Source organism: Mustelus asterias, chromosome 5, assembly GCF_964213995.1.
Source record: "Mustelus asterias chromosome 5, sMusAst1.hap1.1, whole genome shotgun sequence".
Lineage (NCBI taxonomy): Eukaryota > Metazoa > Chordata > Chondrichthyes > Carcharhiniformes > Triakidae > Mustelus > Mustelus asterias.
The window spans coordinates 32826853-32849351 of record NC_135805.1 but is presented as its reverse complement, the minus strand read 5'-3'; the positions used below and the strand labels follow the sequence as shown (position 1 = coordinate 32849351).

The 22499-nt window shown below is 43.0% G+C and overlaps 1 protein-coding gene across 1 annotated transcript in view; it reads right to left on the bottom strand.

The window, feature by feature from the left end:
* Nucleotides 1–22499, bottom strand: part of sec63 (SEC63 homolog, protein translocation regulator) — an 86832-nt gene that overhangs the window by 40073 nt on the left and 24260 nt on the right. Inside the window, exons 2-3 of the mRNA XM_078212392.1 lie at nt 22139–22238; nt 1271–1385 (exon numbers count right to left, since the gene is read on the bottom strand). Of these exons, the coding sequence (XP_078068518.1) occupies nt 1271–1385; nt 22139–22238 (215 nt within the window). The remainder of the gene's footprint in view (nt 1–1270; nt 1386–22138; nt 22239–22499) is intronic.

Genomic DNA, 22499 nt, shown 5'->3' with positions numbered 1-22499 from the left:
TCCATGCCACCTGTTAAAACTTTGCATGCCACGTTATAAATTCCCAGATGAAAATCTGAGCCCGTTTCAGTTTACTGAAAAAAATATGCGTCATATAATACACAACCAAAACTTAAGGTTCAGCCCCATATCTGGTTACCCAAACTGCTAAATGTTCTGATACAACCAAATTCAGCTGGGTACGGCTGCAAATTAAACTGAGATCACTATCTCACCCCACTTCAAAAGACAATACAGCACAAATCCAAAGAATCATTTCCAAGCACCGTTTCTAACCTCACTAGGACTGCCAAAAACATTTAGATTGCTTCAGGAAAATTATTCCTTCTGTGTCCATTTTTAATAATAATCTTAATATTGTACATTCTTAAAGGAAAAGCTAACCTTAGGTTAGCCATTATCAAAAGGTACCTGGGTAGTCGGTTTTATATTCAATAGCAATCTACTTTAAGTAACTCTTCTGTAAATCTCCCTGTGACATACTGGCAAGGACTACCAGGGCTGAGAACATGCACTCCTGCACATCCACTAAGCAGATAAAGAATTTGTTGGCATTCTCAGATACCAAGCCACAACAGCGCATTGTGCCACAATAGGTAGAAGCCCTACAGTGCAGAAGGAGGCCATTCGGCCCATCGAGTCTGCACCAACCACAATCCCACCCCACATATTTTACCCGCTAATCCCTCTAACCTACGCATCCCAGGACTCTAAGGGGCAATTTTTAACCTGGCCAATCAACCTAACCCGCACATCTTTGGACTGTGGGAGGAAACCGGAGCACCCGGAGGAAACCCACGCAGACACGAGGAGAATGTGCAAACTCCACACAGACAGTGACCCGAGCCGGGAATCGAACCCTGGACCCTGGAGCTGTGAAGCAGCAGTGCTAACCACTGTGCTACCGTGCCGCCCAGGTAGGACGCGGTTTCACTAGTAGTTGCCATATGTCATGATTCCTTAGCCTTTGATGTGCCCAGGAGGCGGCAGGCAGTGCTCCTGACCTCAGCACATTGCCCACTAGAAGAGAAATCAGACAGCAAACTGAGCTAATGCAATTCCTATTGGGTACCAGTCTTTATTGGATATCTTCCTATTCCTGCCAGTCACAGTGCAATTTAGGACAGGAAATTACATTTTCCATGTCTTCTAGGTCATAAAATAGTGCACAAGATACAGAACTGGGGAAAGGGTTCACAAGAGAAGCCACTGTCATAGGAATATCACATATTACCGCTTCCTGACTGAAAACAAATTTATAGTTACTTACAGGGTCGACTCCAAGCACTTCATATGGATTATATTCTTTCTCTCTGTTTTCTATTATTGAAACTTTGTATAAAAGGCAGCAGAGTAGTATCCATCCGGAAATCAGCCCTATTTTTCTGTTTAAAAAGAAAACAAATAATTAGAAAATTTGCCTACACTTTCAAATCCTCTTCAAGAAAACAATTTTTGTTCTTCGGACATGGTTTTCATTAGTACGGCTGCATTTACTCCTAGTGGCCCCAACGAGGTAATGGTGGGCTTTCTCCATGAACCGCTGATGTTGCTCCCACAATAGTGTTAGGTAGGGAATTACAAGACTCGGAACCAAATAAACTATTTACATCCAAGTCAGGGTATTGTGCAACTTAGAGGAAATTGGGTTGTGATGATATTCCCATGACGTCGCTACTCTTGGTGACAGAGATCCCAGAGGAAGATAATGCTGTTAAAGTAACCTTGTGAATTTCTGCATTGTACCCTGCAGGTCATATATAACACAGCCCATGGGCTGACAGTGATGGATATGCAAGTCTCAAGGCTGGAGTATTGATCAAGCAAGCTGCACTGACCTAGATGGTGTTGAGATACTGGTGTTATATCCCCATCCAGACCATGTCAGAACTAACAACAAAGAAAGAGACCCTAACAGAGTATCAGGAGTTAGATGAATTGAACAGCAGAGGCTCACAGGTAATAATCTCAGGATTACAGCCCAAACTATATGCAAAATGGCTTGGAACAAGTAGATTAGGAAGCGGCTAGAAGAATGGGATGGAAAGGAAAAACCCAATTTGATGGAGCACTGGCTGTAACTCTGGAACGGGGGTGGGGTGGCACCAGAACAGACTAAACCTAATCCTAATGGAAGCGATAACCAGGGTTGCAAATAAGACTTTAAACAAAGGAGAAGTCAGCAAGGAGAAACTGAAGGAAATAAACATTACATAAATGACCAGATACTGATTAAAATCACAGAGCATGAAGGTAAATTAAAAACAATACTCTTGGTACAGTAATGGTATTCAAAACAAGGTGAATAAATTGGAAGAAATAATTTGTAATGAGGATTGGGGTATAGCAAAGCTGACAAACATGGCTATATAGAGAATAGATCTGGCAATTAACTAGAGCAGGACAGAATACATTTAGAAAGATAAGGAAGTTGGGGAGGTAAACTAGCTGGAATAGTTAAAGATAACAATGGCAGTAGAGAAAAAAAAGGATGTAATTAGCAGTAATAGATACTGAATACATTTAGAGTTAAAAGTTAAGAGATCCATCAACCTAAAAGGAATATTTAATAACCTACTAAATAGTGGACGGGGATTAGAGGAGGAAATAAATGCAAATCTACAAGATGAGTAGCAGCTAAAGAATATTACTTGTGGAAAATTTCAAGCAATCCCAAATACACTGGTAGGAAGAAATCAAAGGAGGACTTGCACTTATATAGGAACTTTCAACTCCAGCCTGTCCCAAAGTGTTTCACAACCAGTCTAGTTCTTTTCAAATGTTCTTTCAGGAACATTAAATGGTGAAAAGTGAAAAAGGGAATTGTGTTCTTACAATGCTTACAGGGCTCAACTGATGCCTAAAATGGAGGGGTTATTTTGAGAGTACAGGTTGGACAGGGTAGGTCTGTACCAATTGAAGTTTAGAAGATTGAAAGGACTTCTTATTGAAACATACAAGTATCTGAGGGGACCTGACATGGTGGATGCTGAAAGGATGTTTCCCCTTGTGGGAGAGACTAGATCTAGAGGACAGTTTAAAAATAAAGGTGGGGATGAGGATTGTTTTTTCCTCGAGGGTGCAACTCTCTTCCCCAGAGCAGTGAAAAAGGGTCATTAAATATTTTCAAGGCAAAGGTATATTGACTCCCTTGTCAATCAAGAATCTAAAGGAACCAAGGGACAGGAAGGAAAGTGGAGAGTTGAGGCCACAATTGGAACAGCCACTGAACGACTAAGAAAGCGATTAAAAAAAGGAAAGATAGGTTATGAAGCTAGGTTAGCTCCAAATATAAAAAATGATAGTAAAAGCTTTTACAAATATATAAAAAGGAATAGAGTGGCAAGAGTGAATGTTGGACCCTTGGAGGACAGGGGGGGGGGGGGGGGGATTTAATAGTGGGAAATGAGGAAATGGCTGAAACTTTAAATAAGTTTTTTGTGTCGGTCTTCACGGTGGAAGACACAAATAGTTTACCGAATATTAACGATAGAGGGTTGGTAGGAGGAAAGGTACTCGATACAATTAATGTTACCAGGGAGGCAGTGCTGGGAGACTAACGGGACTGAAGGTGGACAAGTCCCCGGGCCCAGATGGAATGCATCCTAGGGTACTGAAAGAAATGTCAGAGGTAATAGAGGATGCGTTAGTGGTTATTTATCAAAATTCGGTGGATTCTGGGGTAGTGCCGGCGGATTGGAAAACGGCTAATGTTACGCCACTGTTTAAAAAAAGGAAATAGACAAAAGGCGGGTAACTACAGGCCGGTTAGCTTAACGTCTGTAGTTGGGAAAATGCTGGAATCCATCGTTAAAGAAGAAATAGCAGGCCATCTGGATAAGAATGGTTCGATAAAGCAAACGCAGCATGGACTCATGAGGGGAAAGTCGTGCTTGACGAACTTGGATTTGTATGAAGATGTGACTAGTGTGGTTGACGGAGGGGAACCGGTGGATGCGGTGTTTTTGGATTTCCAAAAGGCGTTTGATAAGGTGCCTCACAAATGGTTGCTGAAGAAGATTGGGTCACACAGAGTTGGGGGTAGGGTGTTAGCGTGGATTGGGGATTGGCTATCCGACAGGAAGCAGAGAGTCGGAATAAATGGATGCTTTTCTGGTTGGCGGATGGTAACTAGTGGCGTGCCGCAGGGATCGGTACTGGGGCCTCAACTATTTACCATTTATATAGACGATCTGGAGGAGGGGACTGAGTGTAGGGTAACAAAGTTTGCAGATGACACAAAGATAAGTGGAAAAGTGAATCGTGTGGAGGGCGTAGAAGGTCTGCAGAGATTTGGACAGGCTGAGTGAGTGGGCGAGGATCTGGCAGATGGAGTATAACGTTAACAAATGCGAGGTTATTCACTTTGCAAGAAATAATAGCAAATTGGATTATCTAAATGGAAAAAAATTACAACATGCTGCTGTGCAGAGGGACCTGGGTGTCCTTGTGCATGAGACGCAAAAACCCAGTCTGCAGCTGCAACAGGTGATCAAGAAGGCAAATGGGATGTTGGCCTACATCGCAAGGGGGATAGAATATAAAAGCAGAGATGTCTTGCTGCATCTGTACAGGGCATTGGTGAGGCCGCAGCTGGAATACTGTGTGCAGTATTGGTCCCCTTATTTGCGGAAGGATATATTGGCCTTGGAGGGGGTGCAGAGAAGGTTCACCAGGTTGATACCAGAGATGAGGGTGTTGATTATGAGAGACTGAGCAGATTGGGTTTGTACTCGTTGGAATTTAAAGGCTGAGGGGGGATATTATAGAGACCTATAAGATAATGAAGGGGCTGGATAGGGTAGAAGTGGAGAGATTCTTTCCACTTATAAAGGAAACTAGAACTAGAGGGTACAGCCTCAAAATAAAGGAGGGTCAGTTTAGGACAGAGTTGAGGAGGAACTTCTTCTCTCAGAGGGTGGTGAATCTCTGGAATTCTCTGCCCACTGAAGTGGTGGAGACTACCTCGTTGAATATGTTTAAATCACAGATAGATGGATTCCTGATCGGTAAGGGAATTAGGGGTTATAGGAATCAGACGGGTAAGTGGAACTGATCCACTTCAGATCAGCCATGATCTTATTGAATGGCGGGGCAGGCTCGAGGGGCTAGATGGCCTACTCCTGCTCCTATTTCTTATGTTCTTATGTTCTTATTGAATGGCCTACTTCTGCTCTTAATTCATATGTTTGCATAAGTACTTAAAAAAACAGTTGCAACAGAAAAACAGGGGAAAAAAAATCATAAACAAGCAAAACTAAAAGGTTCACATCCCAGCTCCAGGCTGAATGCAACCATGCATAGTCAAGGAAACTAGGGAGAGGATAGCAGAGGCACTATTCAATGGAAGAGATGATTGTGTCAGATTTACAGACAATGGAAGATAGAATTCAGGACAGTCAGCTTAATATCAAAGGTGGGAAAGGTACTGAAATCTGCACTAAGTGACAAAAGAATATCTCGAGACATAAAATATAATAAAACTCAGCATGAATTTTGAAAGGCTAACATGCTTAACTAACCTGAAAAAACCTTTTGAAAAGATAATGGAAAAAGTTGACAAGGGAAATACACATCATGTAATTGGATTTTCAAAAGACCTTCAATAAGGTATCACATGGTAGACTGATTTCAACAGATATGTTAAGTCGGGGACAAATAACTGAACGAGTAGAAAATCGGTTAAAAAGAAAACACAGTAGTGGTATAGGGTAGCTATTCAGGTTAGAGGAAGGTAGAAAGTGGAATTCTCCAAGATTCAGTGCTGGCACCATTGTTATTCATAATTTACATTGATACCCAGTTACACCAAACAGTCAGAGTTTGCAGATGATGTGAAACTGAACAAGATTGCAATGGACATTCGAAAAATTACAGACTGGGCACTTAAATTGCAATTGACTTTGAACATAGATAAATGTGATGAAATACCCCATTTAAAAAAAACTGAATCACAAGTAAAATAAACTGGATGGGCAAAGTATATGTTGAACAAATCATTAAAAGCTGCTTAGCACTTCAGAAGAGCAACTAAAAATCCTAACAAAGCACTGAGAGATTACAGCCAGCGGGTAATATTGAATGGGTTGAATGTTTCTCTTGAGAGGTTTAGAGCTGACCCAATGTAGATTTTTAAAATTGGGTTGATCCCGCAGGAAAATCCAGATAAGTATGAAAAAAGGAAATAGAAAGATAATCTAAAAGGGGGAAGAGGAGTTGGATGGAATGGGAGGAGACTCATGGATCAAAAGCATCTGTCGAGGCCAATGGCCTGTTTCTGTGCTGTATATTCTATGTATCTGGTCAAAGAGAAGAGTTGCTTTGAAATGGGACAATATTCCATGAAAACACTATCAGTTTGACTTTGGCAGTGGATAAATTATTAGAAAAAATTCTGAGAGGCAGGATAAACTTGTCATTTAGAAAGGAACGGATTGTTCCTGACGATAGTCAGCATGGTTTTGTGGGATGGCTGTGTCTCACTAATTTAACCAAATTTCTTGAGGAAGTAACGAGGAGAATTGGTAAGGGTAGATGTTGCCTGTATTATTTTAGTAAGGCATTTGACAAGGTTCCACATGGAAGACTGGTCAGAAAAGTAAAAGCCTTGGGATATGGGAGAATGTAACAAGTTAGATCCAAAATTGGCTCAGTGAAAGGAAAGGAGTAATGATCGATGGATGCTTTTGTGATTGGAAAGCAGTTTCCAGAGGGTTTAGTGTTAAGTCCCTAGCTTTTGTTCAGTATATTAGTGATTTGGACATGAACACAATGGCCTAGTAGTATCACTAGATTAATCCAGAAACTCAGCTAATGTTATGGGGACCCTGGTTCGAATACTGCCATAGCAGATGGTGGAATTTGAATTAAATTAAAATAATTTGGAATTAAGAATCTAATGATAACCATTAAACCACTGTCAATTCCCAGAAAAACTCATTTGGTTCACTGATGTCCTTCAGGGAAGGAAATCTACCATCCTTACCTGGTCTGGCTTGTGTGTGATTCCAGAGCCACATCAATGTGGTTGACTCTCAACTGCCCTCAAATGGCCTAGCAAGCCACTCAGTTCAAGGGCAACTAGGGATGGGCAATAAATGCTGGCCAGCCAGCGCAACCCCCATGTCCCATAAATTAACAAAAAGGCACGATATATATTTGCAAACACAAGAATTGGGCGTATCGGTGATTGTGAAGATAGCTGTCAAATGCAGAATATCAATTGTTTGGTTGAGTCGATGAAAAAGTGGCAAATGGAATTCAATCCAGAGAAGTGTGAGGTGATGCATTTGGAAAAGACAAACAGAGCAATGGTACACAAAAAAAGAGAAAAGTACAAAGAAAAGTACAGCACAGGAACAGGCCTTCGGCCCTCCAAGCCTGCGCTGATCATGCCTGCCTAAACTAAAACCGTATGCACTTACAAAGTCCGTATCCTTTCATTCTCATTCTATTCATGTATTAGTCTAGTTGCCCCTTAAATTCCGCTATCATACCTGCTCCCATCACCTCCCTGGGCAGCGCATCCCAGCCATTCACCACCCTCTGTAAAAAAACATGCCTCGCACATCTCCTCAACTTTTCCCCACGCACCTTAAACCTACGTCCCCTAGTACTTGACTTTTCTACCCTAGGAAAGAACATCTGACTATCCACTCTTTCCATGCCACTCAATCTTGTAAACCTCCATCAGGTTACCCCTCAACCTCTGCCGTTCCAGTGAGAACGAACCGAGTTTATCCAACCTCTCCTCACCTCCAGACCAGGCAACATCCTGGTAAACCTCTTCTGTACCCTCTCCAAAGCATCCACATCCTTCTGTCAGTGTGGCGACCAGAATTGTGCACAATATTCTAAATGAGGCCTAACTAAGGTTCTGTACAGCTGCAGCATGACCTGCCAATGTTTATACTCAATGCCCCGACCGATGAAGGCAAGCATGCTGTATGCTTTCTTGACCTTATCTACCTGCGTTGCCACTTGGTGATCGGTGGACATGTACGCCCAGATCTCTCTGCCTGTCAATACACCGAAGGGTTCTACCATTTACTGTATAATTCCTACATACATTGGACCTTCCAAAGTGCATTATCTGACACTTGTCCAGATTAAACTTCATCTGCTATTTCTCTGCCCAAGTCTCCAACCGGTCTATATCTTGCTGTATTCTCTGACAATCCTCTTCACCAATCGCAACTCCATCAATTTTTGTGTCATCTGTGAAGTTACTAATCAGACCAGTTACGTTTTCCTCCAAATTATTTACGTATACTACGAACAACAAAAGGTCCCAGAACTGATCCCTGTGGAACACTGCTAGTCACAGCCTTCCATTCAGAAAATCACCCCTCTACTGCTACCCTCTGTCTTCTATGGCCAAGCCAGTTCTGTATCCATCTTGTCAGCTCTCCTCTGATCCCATGTGACTTCACCTTTCGTACCAGTCTACCATAAGGTACCTTATCAAAGGCTTTACTGAAGTCCATGTATACAACATCCACTGCCTTTCCCTCATCTATCATCTTCGTCACTTCCTTGAAAAACTCCATCAAGTTAGTGAGGCATGACCTTCACAAAACCATGCTGTCTATCACTAATAAGTCCATTTGTTTCCAAATATGAGTAAATCCTGTCCCCTAAGAATCTTTTCCAATAATTTCCCTCCCACTGACGTAAGGCTCTCTGGCCTATAATTTCCTGGATTATCCCTGCTGCCCTTATTAAACAATGGAACAACATTGGCCATCCTCCAGTCCTCTAGAACTTCACCTGCAGCCAATGAGGATACAAAGATTTCTGTGAAGGCCTCAGCAATTTCCACCCTTTCCTCCATCAGTTTTCATGGATGTATCCCATCAGGCCCTGGGGACTTATCTACTTTAATGCTTTTTAAGATACCCATTACCACCACCTTTCTGATATCAATGTTACCCAGAATATCTACACACCCTACCCTAGGCTCTTCATCCATCAAGTCCCTCTCTTTGGTGAATACTGAGGCAAAGTATTCATTCAGTATCTCACCCATTTCCTCTGGTTCTATGCATAGATTCCCTCCACTTTCCTTGAGCGGGCCAACCCTTTCCCTGGCTACCCTCTTGCTCTTTACATACGTGATCAAAAGCATATTGGGAAGAGTAGAAGTGAGCGACCTTGGAGTGCATGTCCACAATCCCTGAAGGTGCAGGGCAAATGGTTAGGATGGTCAAGGAAGTAAATGGAATGCTTTCATTTATTGGACAAGGTATGGAGTACAAAAGGTGGCGTATAATACCGTAACTGTATATAACTCTGATTCGGCCACAGCTGGAATTGTATAGGTCTGGTCACCACATTACAGGAAGGACATAACTGCTCTGGAGAGGGAACAGGGATTTATAAGAATGTTGCCAGGGTTTGAAAATTACAGCTATGAGGAAAGGTTGGATCGGTTGGGAATGTTTTCTTTGAAGCAGAGGAGACGGAGGGGTGACTTAATTGAGATGTGTAAGATTATGAAGGGCCTCTATAGAGTATGTCCTATAGAGTATCACCTCAGCACCTCACTGTACCGCAAGCCCACGGATAACCTCACGATGCTCCACTTCTCCAGCTTCCACCCTAAACACGTTAAAGAAGCCATCCCCTACGGACAAGCCCTCCGTATACACAGGATCTGCTCGGATGAGGAGGATCGCAACAGACACCTCCAGACGCTGAAAGATGCCCTCATAAGAACAGGATATGGCGCTAGACTCATTGATCAACAGTTCCAACGCGCCACAGCGAAAAACCGCACCGACCTCCTCAGAAGACAAACACGGGACACAGTGGACAGAGTACCCTTCGTTGTCCAGTACTTCCCCGGAGCGGAGAAGCTACGGCATCTCCTCCGGAGCCTTCAACATGTCATTGATGAAGACGAACATCTCGCCAAGGCCATCCCCACACCCCCACTTCTTGCCTTCAAACAACCGCACAACCTCAAACAGACCATTGTCCGCAGCAAACTACCCAGCCTTCAGGAGAACAGTGACCATGACACCACACAACCCTGCCACAGCAACCTCTGCAAGACGTGCCGGATCATCGACACAGATGCCATCATCTCACGTGAGAACACCATCCACCAGGTACACGGTACATACTCTTGCAACTCGGCCAACGTTGTCTACCTGATATGCTGCAAGAAAGGATGTCCCGAGGCATGGTACATTGGGGAAACTATGCAGACGCTGCGACAACGGATGAATGAACACCGCTCGACAATCACCAGGCAAGACTGTTCTCTTCCTGTTGGGGAGCACTTCAGCGGTCACGGGCATTCGGCCTCTGATATTCGGGTAAGCGTTCTCCAAGGCGGCCTTCGCGACACACGACAGCGCAGAGTCGCTGAGCAGAAACTGATAGCCAAGTTCCGCACACACGAGGACGGCCTCAACCGGGATATTGGGTTCATGTCACACTATTTGTAACCCCCACAGTTGCGTGGACCTGCAGAGTTTCACTGGCTGTCTTGTCTGGAGACAATACACATCTTTTTAGCCTGTCTTGATGCTCTCTCCACTCACATTGTTTTGTTTCTTAAAGACTTGATTAGCTGTAAGTATTCGCATTCCAACCATTATTCATGTAAATTGAGTCTGTGTCCTTTTAAGCTCTGTTTGTGAACAGAATTCCCACTCACCTGAAGAGGCTTAGAGCTCCGAAAGCTTGTGTGGCTTTTGCTACCAAATAAACCTGTTGGACTTTAACCTGGTGTTGTTAAACTTCTTACTCTATAGAGTAGACAGGAATACCTTCTTTCCCCTAACAAAGAGGTCAATTACTAGGAGGCACAGGTTTTAGGTGATCGACAGAAGGATTAGAGGAGGCATGAGGGAAAACCTCCTCACTCAGAGATGGTGGGTACCTGGAATTCACTGTCTGGTTTAATGGTGGAGGCAGAAATTCTCAACTCATTGAAAAGGTACCTCAATCTGGACCTGAAGTGCTGCAACCTGCAAGGCTACCTCTTACTGAGCTGTAGCTTTTCTATGGTTCTCGCAGCTAATCTGGACTGATTACAAATTCTCAGAATCTGACCAGCTCATAGAATTCGACGTGGCACTCACATACTCATGTTTTGCGATGACCATCCTGAGGAACAGAATACAATCATTAGGGCTTGATGATAGTAGGCTGAGTGGTCATGATGCACAGTATATGGTCATCACCTCCAAAGACCAATTGTTGAAAAGGGCGATTTGGGTGACATCTGTTCCAGAAGGGTCAGGTGAACTGAGAGATGCAGCAATAGTGGGTCGTGCAGGAAAAGCCATCAAAAACTTTAAATATTGGTTAAATGTTCAAAATGACGACCAAAAACTGAGATCCATGAACTGGCAGAACGGGGTAAAAGAATAGACTGCAGCATTTCAAGAGGTGGATTGCCATCACCTTTTATTTTTCACTGGACATAGGCAACACTGGCTAAGCCTGCATTTTTAGTGCCCAGCCCTAATTGCTCTCGATGTAGCGGTGGTGAGCTGGCTTCTTGAACCACTGCAGTCCATGTGGTGTAGTTATACCCAGAGTGCTGTTAGGGAGGGAGTTCCAGGATTTTGACCTTGCAAATGGCTATATAGTTCCAAGTCAGGGAGGCTTGGAGGGGAACCTGTAGGTCATGGCATCCCCGTGCATCTCCTGCCCTTGTCCTTCTAGGTGTAGAGGTCGCAGACTTGGAAGATGCTGTGGAAGCAGCATGCAGCGCATTTTGCAAATGGTACACATTGCTACATTGTGTGTCAGTAGTGGAGGAATTGAATATTGAAGGTGATGGATGGGGTGCCAATCAAATGAGCTGCTTTGTGCTGGATAATGCTGTGCTTCGACTGCTGTTGGAACTACACTCATCCAGCCAACTGGAGAGCATTCAATCACAATCCTCACTTGTGTCTTGTAAATGCTGCAAATGCTTGGAGTCAGATGGTGAGCTAGTCTTCAAAACAATTCCCAGCTTCGGACCTGATCTTGTAGCTACAGTATTTATATGGCTGTTCCAGTTCAGTTTCTGATCAAAAGTAACCCCCAGGATGTTGATGGCGATAGGCTGAGTGATCATGATGCATATCCAAAGGCCAATTGTCAAAAGTGGTGATTAGGGGACATATGTTCCAGAAGGGTCTAGTAAATTTAGAGATGCAACTATTGTGGAACATGCAGGAAAAAAACAATTGGAGATGGACAATAAAAATGCTGATCTAACCAGCATTGCCTACGTCCCATGAAAAATAAAAGGTGGGGGTTGGTGAGCCCGATGCAGTGCATTGTTTTATCCCATTCTGGATGACACTCTGCAATGGTAATGCCATTGAATATAAAGGAGAGATGGTTGGATTCTCTCTTGGAGATGGTCGTTCCCTGGCTTGAATGTTACTTGCCACTTTTGAGTCCAAGCCTTGCCAGGTCTTCCTGCACATGGTCACAGACTGCTTCACTATCCGAGGTGTCACAAATAGTGTTGAACTGTGCGCAAGCATCAACGAACATCCTCATTTCTGACCTTAACATGAAAACCAGGAGCAGGAGTAAGTAATTCAGCCACTCGAGCCTGTCTGCCATTCAAGATGATCATGGCTGATCTCATCTCGGCCTCATTTCCAACTTCCTAGCGACTCCTCATAACCCTTCATTCCCCTACAAATTAAAAACCTATCTCTTTCTGAAATGTGTTCAGTGTTCTGGCATTCACTACACTCTGGGGTAGAGAATTCCAGATTCACGAGTGAAGTAATTCCACATTTCGGTTTTGAATCTGCCACCCCTTAACCTAAACTACAGCCTCTCATTCTAGAGTGTCTAGCAAGGGGAAACAGCTACTCTACATCTACCCTGTCAATCCCCTTTGGCATCTTATGTACCTCAAGATCTCCTCTCATCCTTCTAAACTCCAGAGAATACAAGCCCCAAACTGCTCACTCTCTCTTCATAAGACAAGTCCTTCATGCCTGGAATCAATCTAGTGAACCTTCATATAACATCCTCCAATACATTTACATCCTTACTCAAGTAAAGGAATCAAAATGGTCTCACCAATGCCCTATACAATTAGAACAGCACTTCCTGACTTTTATTCTAAATTTGTGATTCATGCATGAGGACACCTCGATCCCTCTGTGCCAAAGCATTTTTAAGTTTCTTTCCATTTAGATAATAAGTTGCCTTTTTATTCCTCTGATCAAAATGAGTAACCTCACATTTACCCATGTCAAATTCCAACAGCCATAATTTTGGCCCACTTGCCTAATCTATCCACATCCATTTGTAAATTTACTTCCTCATCACAACTTGCTTTGATTTGCTACCTATTTCAGTGTCGTTTGCAAATTAGACTATTGTACATTCTAAACCCTGCATCCAAGTCATAGAATCATAGAATCCTACAGTGTAGGAGGCAGCCATTTGGCCCAGCAAGTCTGCACCGACCACAATCCCACCCAGGCCCCAATTCCAAATTAGGCCATTAATATAGATTGTAAATAGTTGAGGCCCACCCAAGATGCGCAGGTTAGATTGATTGGCCATGCTAAATTATTCCTTAATATCCCAAGATGTGTGGGTTAGCGGGATAAGTACAGGGTTATAGCCTTGGTAAAATGTTCTGTCAAAGAGTTGCTGCAGAATCGATGGGCCAAATAGCCTCCTTCTGTACTGTAGGTATTCTATGATTTTATGAAAACTGAACCGTGACACGCTAGTTACAGCTTACCAACCAGAAAAAGACTCACTTATCCCCAGTCTGCTTTGGGTTAGCCAATCCTCTGTCCAAGCTAATATATTACCCTTTGTCAAAGCTTTGACAAAGGATCATCTGGGCTCGAAACGTCAGCTCTTTTCTCTCTTTACAGATGCTAGCAAACTTGCTGAGATTTTCCAGCTTTTCTCTTTTCGTTTCAGATTCCAACATCCGCAGCTTTTATCCAATATATTACCTGTAATCCCGTGAGATTTTAAAAATTATTTTATGAGATGTGACTGCCACTGGCATAGACCAACATTTGCTGCCCATCCCTAGTTGCCCTTCAGAGGTGTGGTGAGCTGCTTTCTTGAACCGCTGCAGCCCTGAGGTGTCGGTGCACCCACAGTGCTCTTGGGGAGAGAATTCCAGGATTTTGGCCCAGCAATAGTGAAGCAATGGTGATAGAATTCTAATACTGAGAGTGACTTGGAGGGCACCTTCCAGGTGGTGGTGTTCCCATGTGTCTGCTACTCTTGTCCTTCTAGATGGATGGGTTTGGAAGGTGTTGCCGAAGAGGCCTTGGAGCTCCTGCAGTGCATCTTGTAGATCATACACACAACTGCCACTGTTCGGTGGTGAATGTTTGTGGAAGAGGCAGCAATCAAGCGATGCTGTGCCTTGGATGGTGTCAAGCTTCTTGAGTGTAGTTGGAGCTGCACTCATCCAGGCAAGTGGAGATTATTCCATTACATTCCTGACTTGTGCTTTGTAAATAATGGATAGGCTTTGGGAGACAGGAGGCAAGCTACTCACCGCAAGATTTTCGAGCCTTTGACCTGCTCTGGTAGCCACAGTATTTATGCGACTAGTCCAGTTCAGTTTCTGGTCAATGATAACCTCCAGGATGCTGATAGTGGGGGATTCAGCAATGGTGATGCCATTGAATGTCAAGGGGCAATGGTTAGATTCTCTCGTTGGAGATGGCATTGCCCCGCACTTGAATGAGGTGAATGTTACTTACCACTTGTCAGCCCAGGCTTGGATCTTATCCCGGTCTGACTGTATTTGGACATGGACTGCTTCAGTCGCAAATGATACTGAACATCGTGCAATCATCGGCAAACATCCCACTTCTGACCTAACGATGAAGCAGCTGAAGATGTACATTACATCGACAGGAACTCCATTACCCACGTTGCTCGTTACATCTTCAAAGAACTCCAGCAAATTAGTAAAACACAATTTACCCTTCATAAAGCCATGCTGATTCTGAAGGATTGCATTTTGACTTCCCAAATGTCCTGTTACTACTTCCTTAATAATGAATTCCAACAGTTTCCCAACGACAGAAGTCAAACTAACTGGTCTATAGTTTCGTACTTTATGCCTTTCTCCCTCTTTGAATGGAGGCGCCATATTAGCCTTTTTCCAATCCACTGGAACCTTTCCAGAATGTGGAGATGCCGGCGTTGGACTGGGGTAAACACAGTAAGAAGTTTAACAACACCAGGTTAAAGTCCAACAGGTTTATTTGGTAGCAAAAGCCACACAAGCTTTCGAGGCTCTGAGCCCCTTCTTCAGGTGAGTGGGAATTCTGTTCACAAACAGAACTTTCCAGAATCCAGGGACTTTTGGAATATTGTCACCAACAGATCCATTACCTCCAATGCCACTTTCATTAGGACCCTAAGATGTAGGTGATTAGGCCATGGGGCCTTGTCTGCCTTTAATCCCAATAGCTTGCTCAGTACTTTTCACCTAGTGACGGCAATTGTTTTTAAGTTCCTCCTTTTGCCTGTTAAGAGAACCTATGGTTCTGGTGTTCATGGTGTGGAGATGCCGGCATTGGACTGGGGTAAACACAATAAGAAGTCTCACAACACCAGGTTAAAGTCCAACAGGTTTTTTTGGTAGCAAAAGCCACTAGCTTTCGGAGCGCTGCTCATTCGTCAGATAAGTGGGAGTTCTGTATACAAACTCGTTCTGGTGTTCGCCACATTGAAAACCAAGGCTCAAAACTGATGTAGTGTAGAGACCAACATTGATTTTAGCTACTCTCTTCCTTTTTATATACTTATACAACCTTTTGCAATCTTTTTATTTTGCGCTAGATTTTTCATTATTTATTTTTTGCTTTTTTCGTAACCGTATGTTGGTCTTTAGTTTCCCAATCCTCCAGCCTGCCACTGACCTTTGCAATATGGCATGCCTTAGTTTTCATCTTTAAGTTATATTTAACCTCCTTGCTTACCACGGATGCATATTCCCCCATTTACAGTATTTATTTCTCTCTGGAATATATTTTAGTTGGGAGGAATTGAATATCTCCTTAAATATCTGCTACTGTTCATCATCTGTCTTCCCTTGTAGTCTTTCTGCTCAGTCCACGAAGGCCAAATCTGTCCTCACGTATATGTAATTACCTTGGTTTAACACCAGAATACCAGTTTGCGATTCGTTTATTGGCCAGAAACTAATTTGAAATTCAAGCATTCACTGATCACTCTTCCCTAGAGGATCCTTTACTACAAGATCATTAATTAATCCCATCTCATTACACAATATGTAATCCAAAACAGCCTGCTCCCTGGTTGGTTCGACAACATCTTATTCCAAGAAACAATCTCTAATACGCTCAATGAACTCTCCCTTTAGGCTATCCTTGTCAATTTGATTAATTCAGTCTTTATGTATATTAAAATCACTGATGATTACCATAACATTCTTACAAGCCCCTGGTATTTCCTGGGTTATGCTATGTCCTATGAAACTACTATTAGGGGACCGATAGATTACTTCCACCAGGGATTTTTTATTCCTACCCAGATTGATTCTACATCTGATCTCCAGTGGCAATATTATTTCTCACAACAGCACTAATCCCTTCCTTCATTAACAAAGCTACACCACCTCCTTTTCCTTCCGAAACACTGAGTACCCTTGGATATTCAACTTCCAAACCTGGTTTCCTCACAACCATCCTGTTGTCTCTACTTGCACTGTTAACTCACTCCATTTTATTCCAAATTCTACGCACCGGATACAAAGCCAGCGTATCCTATTATTAACTTTGCCTACTCTTGTAAGATTCTCCGGTGTAATGACACTCACACGCTGTCTCTTCCGTTCATTATCTGGTAATAATTAACCTCATCATTAACTTGCAATTGGTATTACAGGCTCTCACTAACCTCACCGCTGGAGTTCAGCTCTTTTGTCCATGTTTGGTCTAAAGCTCTAATGAAGTCAGACACTGATTGGCCCTGGTGAAACCTGAACTGAGCATCAATGAGCAGGTTATTGCTGAATAAGTGCTGACTGACAGCACTGTCAAGGACCCCTTCCATCACATTGCTGATGATCAAGAGTAGACTGATGGAGTGGGAACTGGCCAGGTTGGATTTGTTCTGCATTTTGTCAACAGGACATACCTCGGCAGTTTCTATATTGCCAGGCAGATGCCAGCATTGTAGCTGGAACAACTTGGCTAAGGGCACAGTTAATTCTGGAACAGAAGTCTTCAGTACCATTGCTGGAATGTTCAGGGCCCATAACCTTTGCAATGTCCAGTGCCATGGGGAGGTGATGTCCTAGTGGAATTATCCCTAGCCTATTAATCCAAAAGCTCAGCTAATGTTCAGGGGATCTGGGTTCAAATCCCACTACGGTAGATGGTGGGATTTGAATTCAATAAAAAATATCTGGAATTAAGAATCTACTGATTACCATGAAACCAGTGTCAATTGTCAGAAAAACCTGTCTGGTTCATTAATGTCCTTTAGGGAAGGAAATCTGCCTTCATTACTTGGTCTGGCCTACATGTGACTCTGGAGCCATAGCAATGTGGTTGACTCTCAACTGCCCTCTGAACAAGGGCAACTAGGGATGGGTAATAAATGCTGGCCAGCCAGCAACACCCATGTGCCATGATTGATTTTTAAAAAATAATCAGCTGTTTTTTGATATCATGGGGAGTGAATGGAATTGGCGGAAGACTGGCATGTGATGCTGGGGACCTCAGGAGGAGGCTAAGGTGGATCATCCACTGGGCACTTCAGGTTGAAGATTATTGCAAATGCTTCAGCCTTGATTTTGCATTGAACTGTTGAGCTTCCCCATCATTGGTGGTGTCAAGCGTCCTCCTCCAACAAAAATTTTTAATTGTCCACCACCATTCGTGACTGGATGTGGCAGGACATGGATCTGATCAATTGCCTGTGGGATCACTTAGCTCTGTCTATTGCACACTGCTTATGCCGTTTTGTGTCTATGCAGTCCTTTGTTGGAGCTTCACCAGGTTGACAACTCATTTTTAGGTATGCCTCGTGCTGCTCCTAGCATGCCCTTCTGCATTCTTCATTGAACCAGGTTTAATCCCCTGTGGCAATTGTAGATTGGTGAACATGGCAAGCCATGACGTTATAGATGGCATTTGTGTACAATACTACTGCATTTCATAGATGTCCAGTTTTGAGTTGCAAGATCTATTTGACATCTATCCCATTTAGCATAGTGCTGGTGTTACATGATGGAAGGCATCCGCAATGTGAAGACAAGGACTGCAATGGTCACTCCAATCAATATTTTCATTAACAGATGCATCTGCAGCATGTTGGAGGATGAGGGCAAGTAAGTTTTTTCCTCTTGTTGGTTCTCTTGCGAGCTACTGTGGACCCAGCCTAGCAGCTATATCCTTTAGAACTTGACCAGCTCGGTCTGCGATGGTGCTACCAAGCCACTCTTGGTGATGAACGTTGAAGTCCATCACCCTGGGTCCATTCTGTGCCTTAGTCACCCTCAGTGTTTCCTTCTAGTGGTGTTCAACACGGAGGAATACCGATTGGAATTCCAGAGGCGAGGGGAGGGTGACAGCCCTTGACATCAAGGAGCCGTGGCAAAACTGGAGTCAATGGGATTCAGGGAGAAAACTCTCCTGTTAGAGACATACCTAGCATAAAGGATGATGGTTGTGGTTGTTGGAGGTCAATCATCTCAGTTGGGTGCTTTACTTCTCTTGGATTTCTTCTCAGAGTCCTCCCCCAGACAGTCAACACATCGTCAAAGGACTGGGGAAGACTTTTGCCTGTCGGAAGGGTAGGGTGCTGCTGATCTTGCTGGTAGAAAATCAAAGATACCTTTATTACATCTCAACTGACATGTGCCCTCACGCCCAATATTTAAAGGCTCCATTTAGGGGTGATAATCTGGACAGAATGAAAATGATTGAGCCATTCCCCCAACAATTACACCTGGGTCTAGTAATTCTGTTTAGTAACTAGGTTTGATTTTGTGCATCTAATTTGTATGAGGTAGCTATTCTTCACTTAGTGCATTTTGCAGGAGAAATAATCCTGTTGTATACTGCTCCTTTGTTCAAAAGTTCAGAAGTTCCCAGGGTGCGCCCTGGCACCAACTGGCTAGTTTACAGGAAACACTCCATTTGAATATTAAAATAACCCCATCCCTGGGTTCATGGATGTAGTCAATGTCAAACCAGACCTAAGGCTTGATCGTTCTTCAGTGGTTCCAGATTTCCATGAGCTATGTAAATCAGAGCAACCGCACCCATCACACAGAGTAGATTGAAATGTCCAGTTTAATTACAAGTCCTGGCTTAATTGAAGTGATATGAGTTACGAAAATGAAATCTTGGAAGATGATAATCATAATGTTATAATTAATATTGTGCAATAAAGAGTCATAAGAAAAACAAATTTTATATTCCAAGATCACTGCTTTTATAATTTATACTCAGCTAAGGGAGAAATCCTTGTAAATATTTATTCTTAGGAGGGGGTTCACAAAATTTGGCATTTTTGAGGGGGGTTCGCAGGATGTCAAAGTTTGGGAACCACTGTGCTAGGTTACAGAAAGAGGGTGTCCTATTTAGAGGAAAAAAAGCAGTTGCAAAACTTGATTGGCCCAGGAGGCCATCTGGCTCCTCGAGCCTGCTCTGCCATTCAATAAGATCATGGCTGATCTTTTCATGGACTCAGCTCCACTTACCCACCCGCTCACCATAACCCTTAATTCCTTTACTGTTCAAAATCTAGCTTTGCCTTAAAAACATTCAACGAGGTAGCCTCAACTGCTTTACAGAGCAGGGAATTCCACAGATTCACAACCCTTTAGGTGAAGGAGTTCCTCCTCAAGTCAGCCTCAAAATAAGGGGGAGCAGAATTTGGGCTATGCCCTCTAGTTCTTGTTTCATCCGCCAGTGGAAACAAGCTTCCTGCTTCTATCTTATCTATTCCCTTCATAATTTTATCTTTCTATAAGATCTCCCCCGTCATTCTTCTAAATTCCAATGAGTATAGTCCCAGTCCACTCAGTCTCTCCTCATAAGCCAACTCTCTCAACTCCGGAATCAACCTAATGAATCTCCTCTGCACCCCCTTCAGTGCCAGTATATCCTTTCTCAAGTAAGGAGACCAAAACTGTACACAGTACTCCAGGTGTGGCCTCACCAGCACCTTATACAGCTGCAACATAACCTCACTTTTTAAACTCCATCCCTCTAGCAATAAAGGACAAAATTCCATTTGCCTTCTTAATTACCTGCAAACCAACGTTTTGGGTTTCATGCACAAGGACACTCAAGTCTCTCTGCACAGCAGCATCCTTCAATTTTTTACCATTTAAATAATAGTCCATTTTGCGGTTATTCCTACCACTCATCTCTGACACACTACACTAGATCCCCAATTACAAATCATCTATGTAAATTGTAAACAATTGCAGTCCCAACACTGATCCTGAAGCACACCACTAATCGCCAACCAGAAAAACACCCATTAAATTGAGGGCGGCACGGTAGCACAGTGGTTCGCACTGCTGCTTCACAGCTCCAGGGTCCCGGGTTCGATTCCCGGCTCGGGTCACTGCCTGTGTGGAGTTTGCACATTCTCCTCGTGTCTGCGTGGGTTTCCTCCGGGTGCTCCGGTTTCCTCCCACAGTCCAAAGATGTGCGAGTTAGGTTGATTGGCCAGGTTAAAAATTGCCCCTTAGAGTCCTGAGATGTGTAGGTTAGAGGGATTAGCGGGTAAATATGTGGGGGGTAGAGCCTGGGTGGGATTGTGGTCGGTGCAGACTCGATGGGCCGAATGGCCTCCTTCAGCACTGTAGGGTTTCTATGATTTCTATGAAATCCAGGAACTCCATCCCTGCTGGATAGTACGGTCGGTCAATTAAACGCATGTTCAAAATTGAATACTTAAATATCACATTTTGTAAACTGAAATAATATATTTGTGCTTTCTGAAATATTCAAATGAAACATCACTTAAGCATACATGTTTCATGTAACACTCCCCAGTCTAATCTATTTAGAGTAACTCCACTAAATTTGAAATAGCCATAATTAATTCTTCAGTATGGACATCAACATTCCAATTTTCAAATTTATAGTATCCTTGCTTACATGCATCTCTCAGACCACTTTAGAAGAGACCTCAGAGTGAATGATTAAATGGGAAACTGAACACACCACAGAGAAAAGGATTTTAACCAGGCTTTCGAAGAAGGGAGAGGTAGAGCAGACAGAGTAGTTTAGGCAGAAAGTTCCATAGAACAGGACAACAGAAGAACAGGCCTTCGAATAGTGAGAAGTAAACCAGAGCCAGAGGAGTGAAGGTTGAGACATAACAGCTGGGCACATGTGCTCAGAAGTTAGTGTCAACGAGGCAGGTGGCCATCACGTTAATCACACAAAACATCGAGTCACACGTTACCATAACCGAATTATCTTAAATATGGTGTGAATAAATACATAGGAATGAAAAATGCATCCAGCTGATATATCACTTGAAATTAGGTCTACAAAGTAGGATAAAATATTTATCCATCTTCTTTCCGTCCAGAATCACGTTGACATATTCACTGCTGAAGGTTCCTTATTAATCAAGAGTGCCAGCTCCACTACAGTATATATTTTGGGAAGAATGCACTGAAAAAGATTCAGTTTGCACTGTTTTCAAAACTGTATATTAATGACATTGTTGGGATATCTTGTGCAGGACTGGCACGAGCCCAGAAACAATGACAAAGAAGTCAGTATCAATATTGACTTGTGAACTACTTTCTTGAATCCTCTCATTTCCCCGCTTCTTCCCCTCTCACCCCAATTCTCCTACCAGAGATCTATACCATTGTTAATGCTAATTTTTGAAAGACAGACTTTGGCCGCTCTACATTCAAGTTAATGTTTGCAACTCGAATGGATGATTCAGAGATTTCAGTGATGTAGCTTTCCAAATGACAGTCTTGCTAACTCTCACTGCAGCTACTGAATTTCATGTAGTTGATTTTTCTGGATTCTCTAGGCTCACACAACCTATTAAGCATTTGCAACTGGACCATAATTTTTGAGTCAGACAATATCTGACCGTCTCTTACAGAAGATGGTTTTGAGAGTTAAAAGACTGAAAACAAAATACTTACTTTAGCGTGGGAATTGCACTGTGTCCCGATTTTCCTGACCGCAACCGGTACCATAAGCAATTTCTATGCACTTTTCCCAACGTCTTTATCCTGCGTTCCTCTGTTAAGGAATAAAAGAGAACGTTACTTGTCTGTACACAAAATAAAATTCCTTTCAGACCCAAATTCTCAACCAAGGCAGCGAGCAGGCAACAGATTCAAGCTTCATACCCTGCGACATTTAAACCTGACTCTAAGCATCCTGCCCAGCATGATTTTTTTGTTGGTAATATTTCCAGAAGAAATCTTGGTTCCTCAGATCTTGGACTTCTTCATAACTTTTGATCAGATGGGAGTTAGCAACAAATTCATTGGCTCTGTT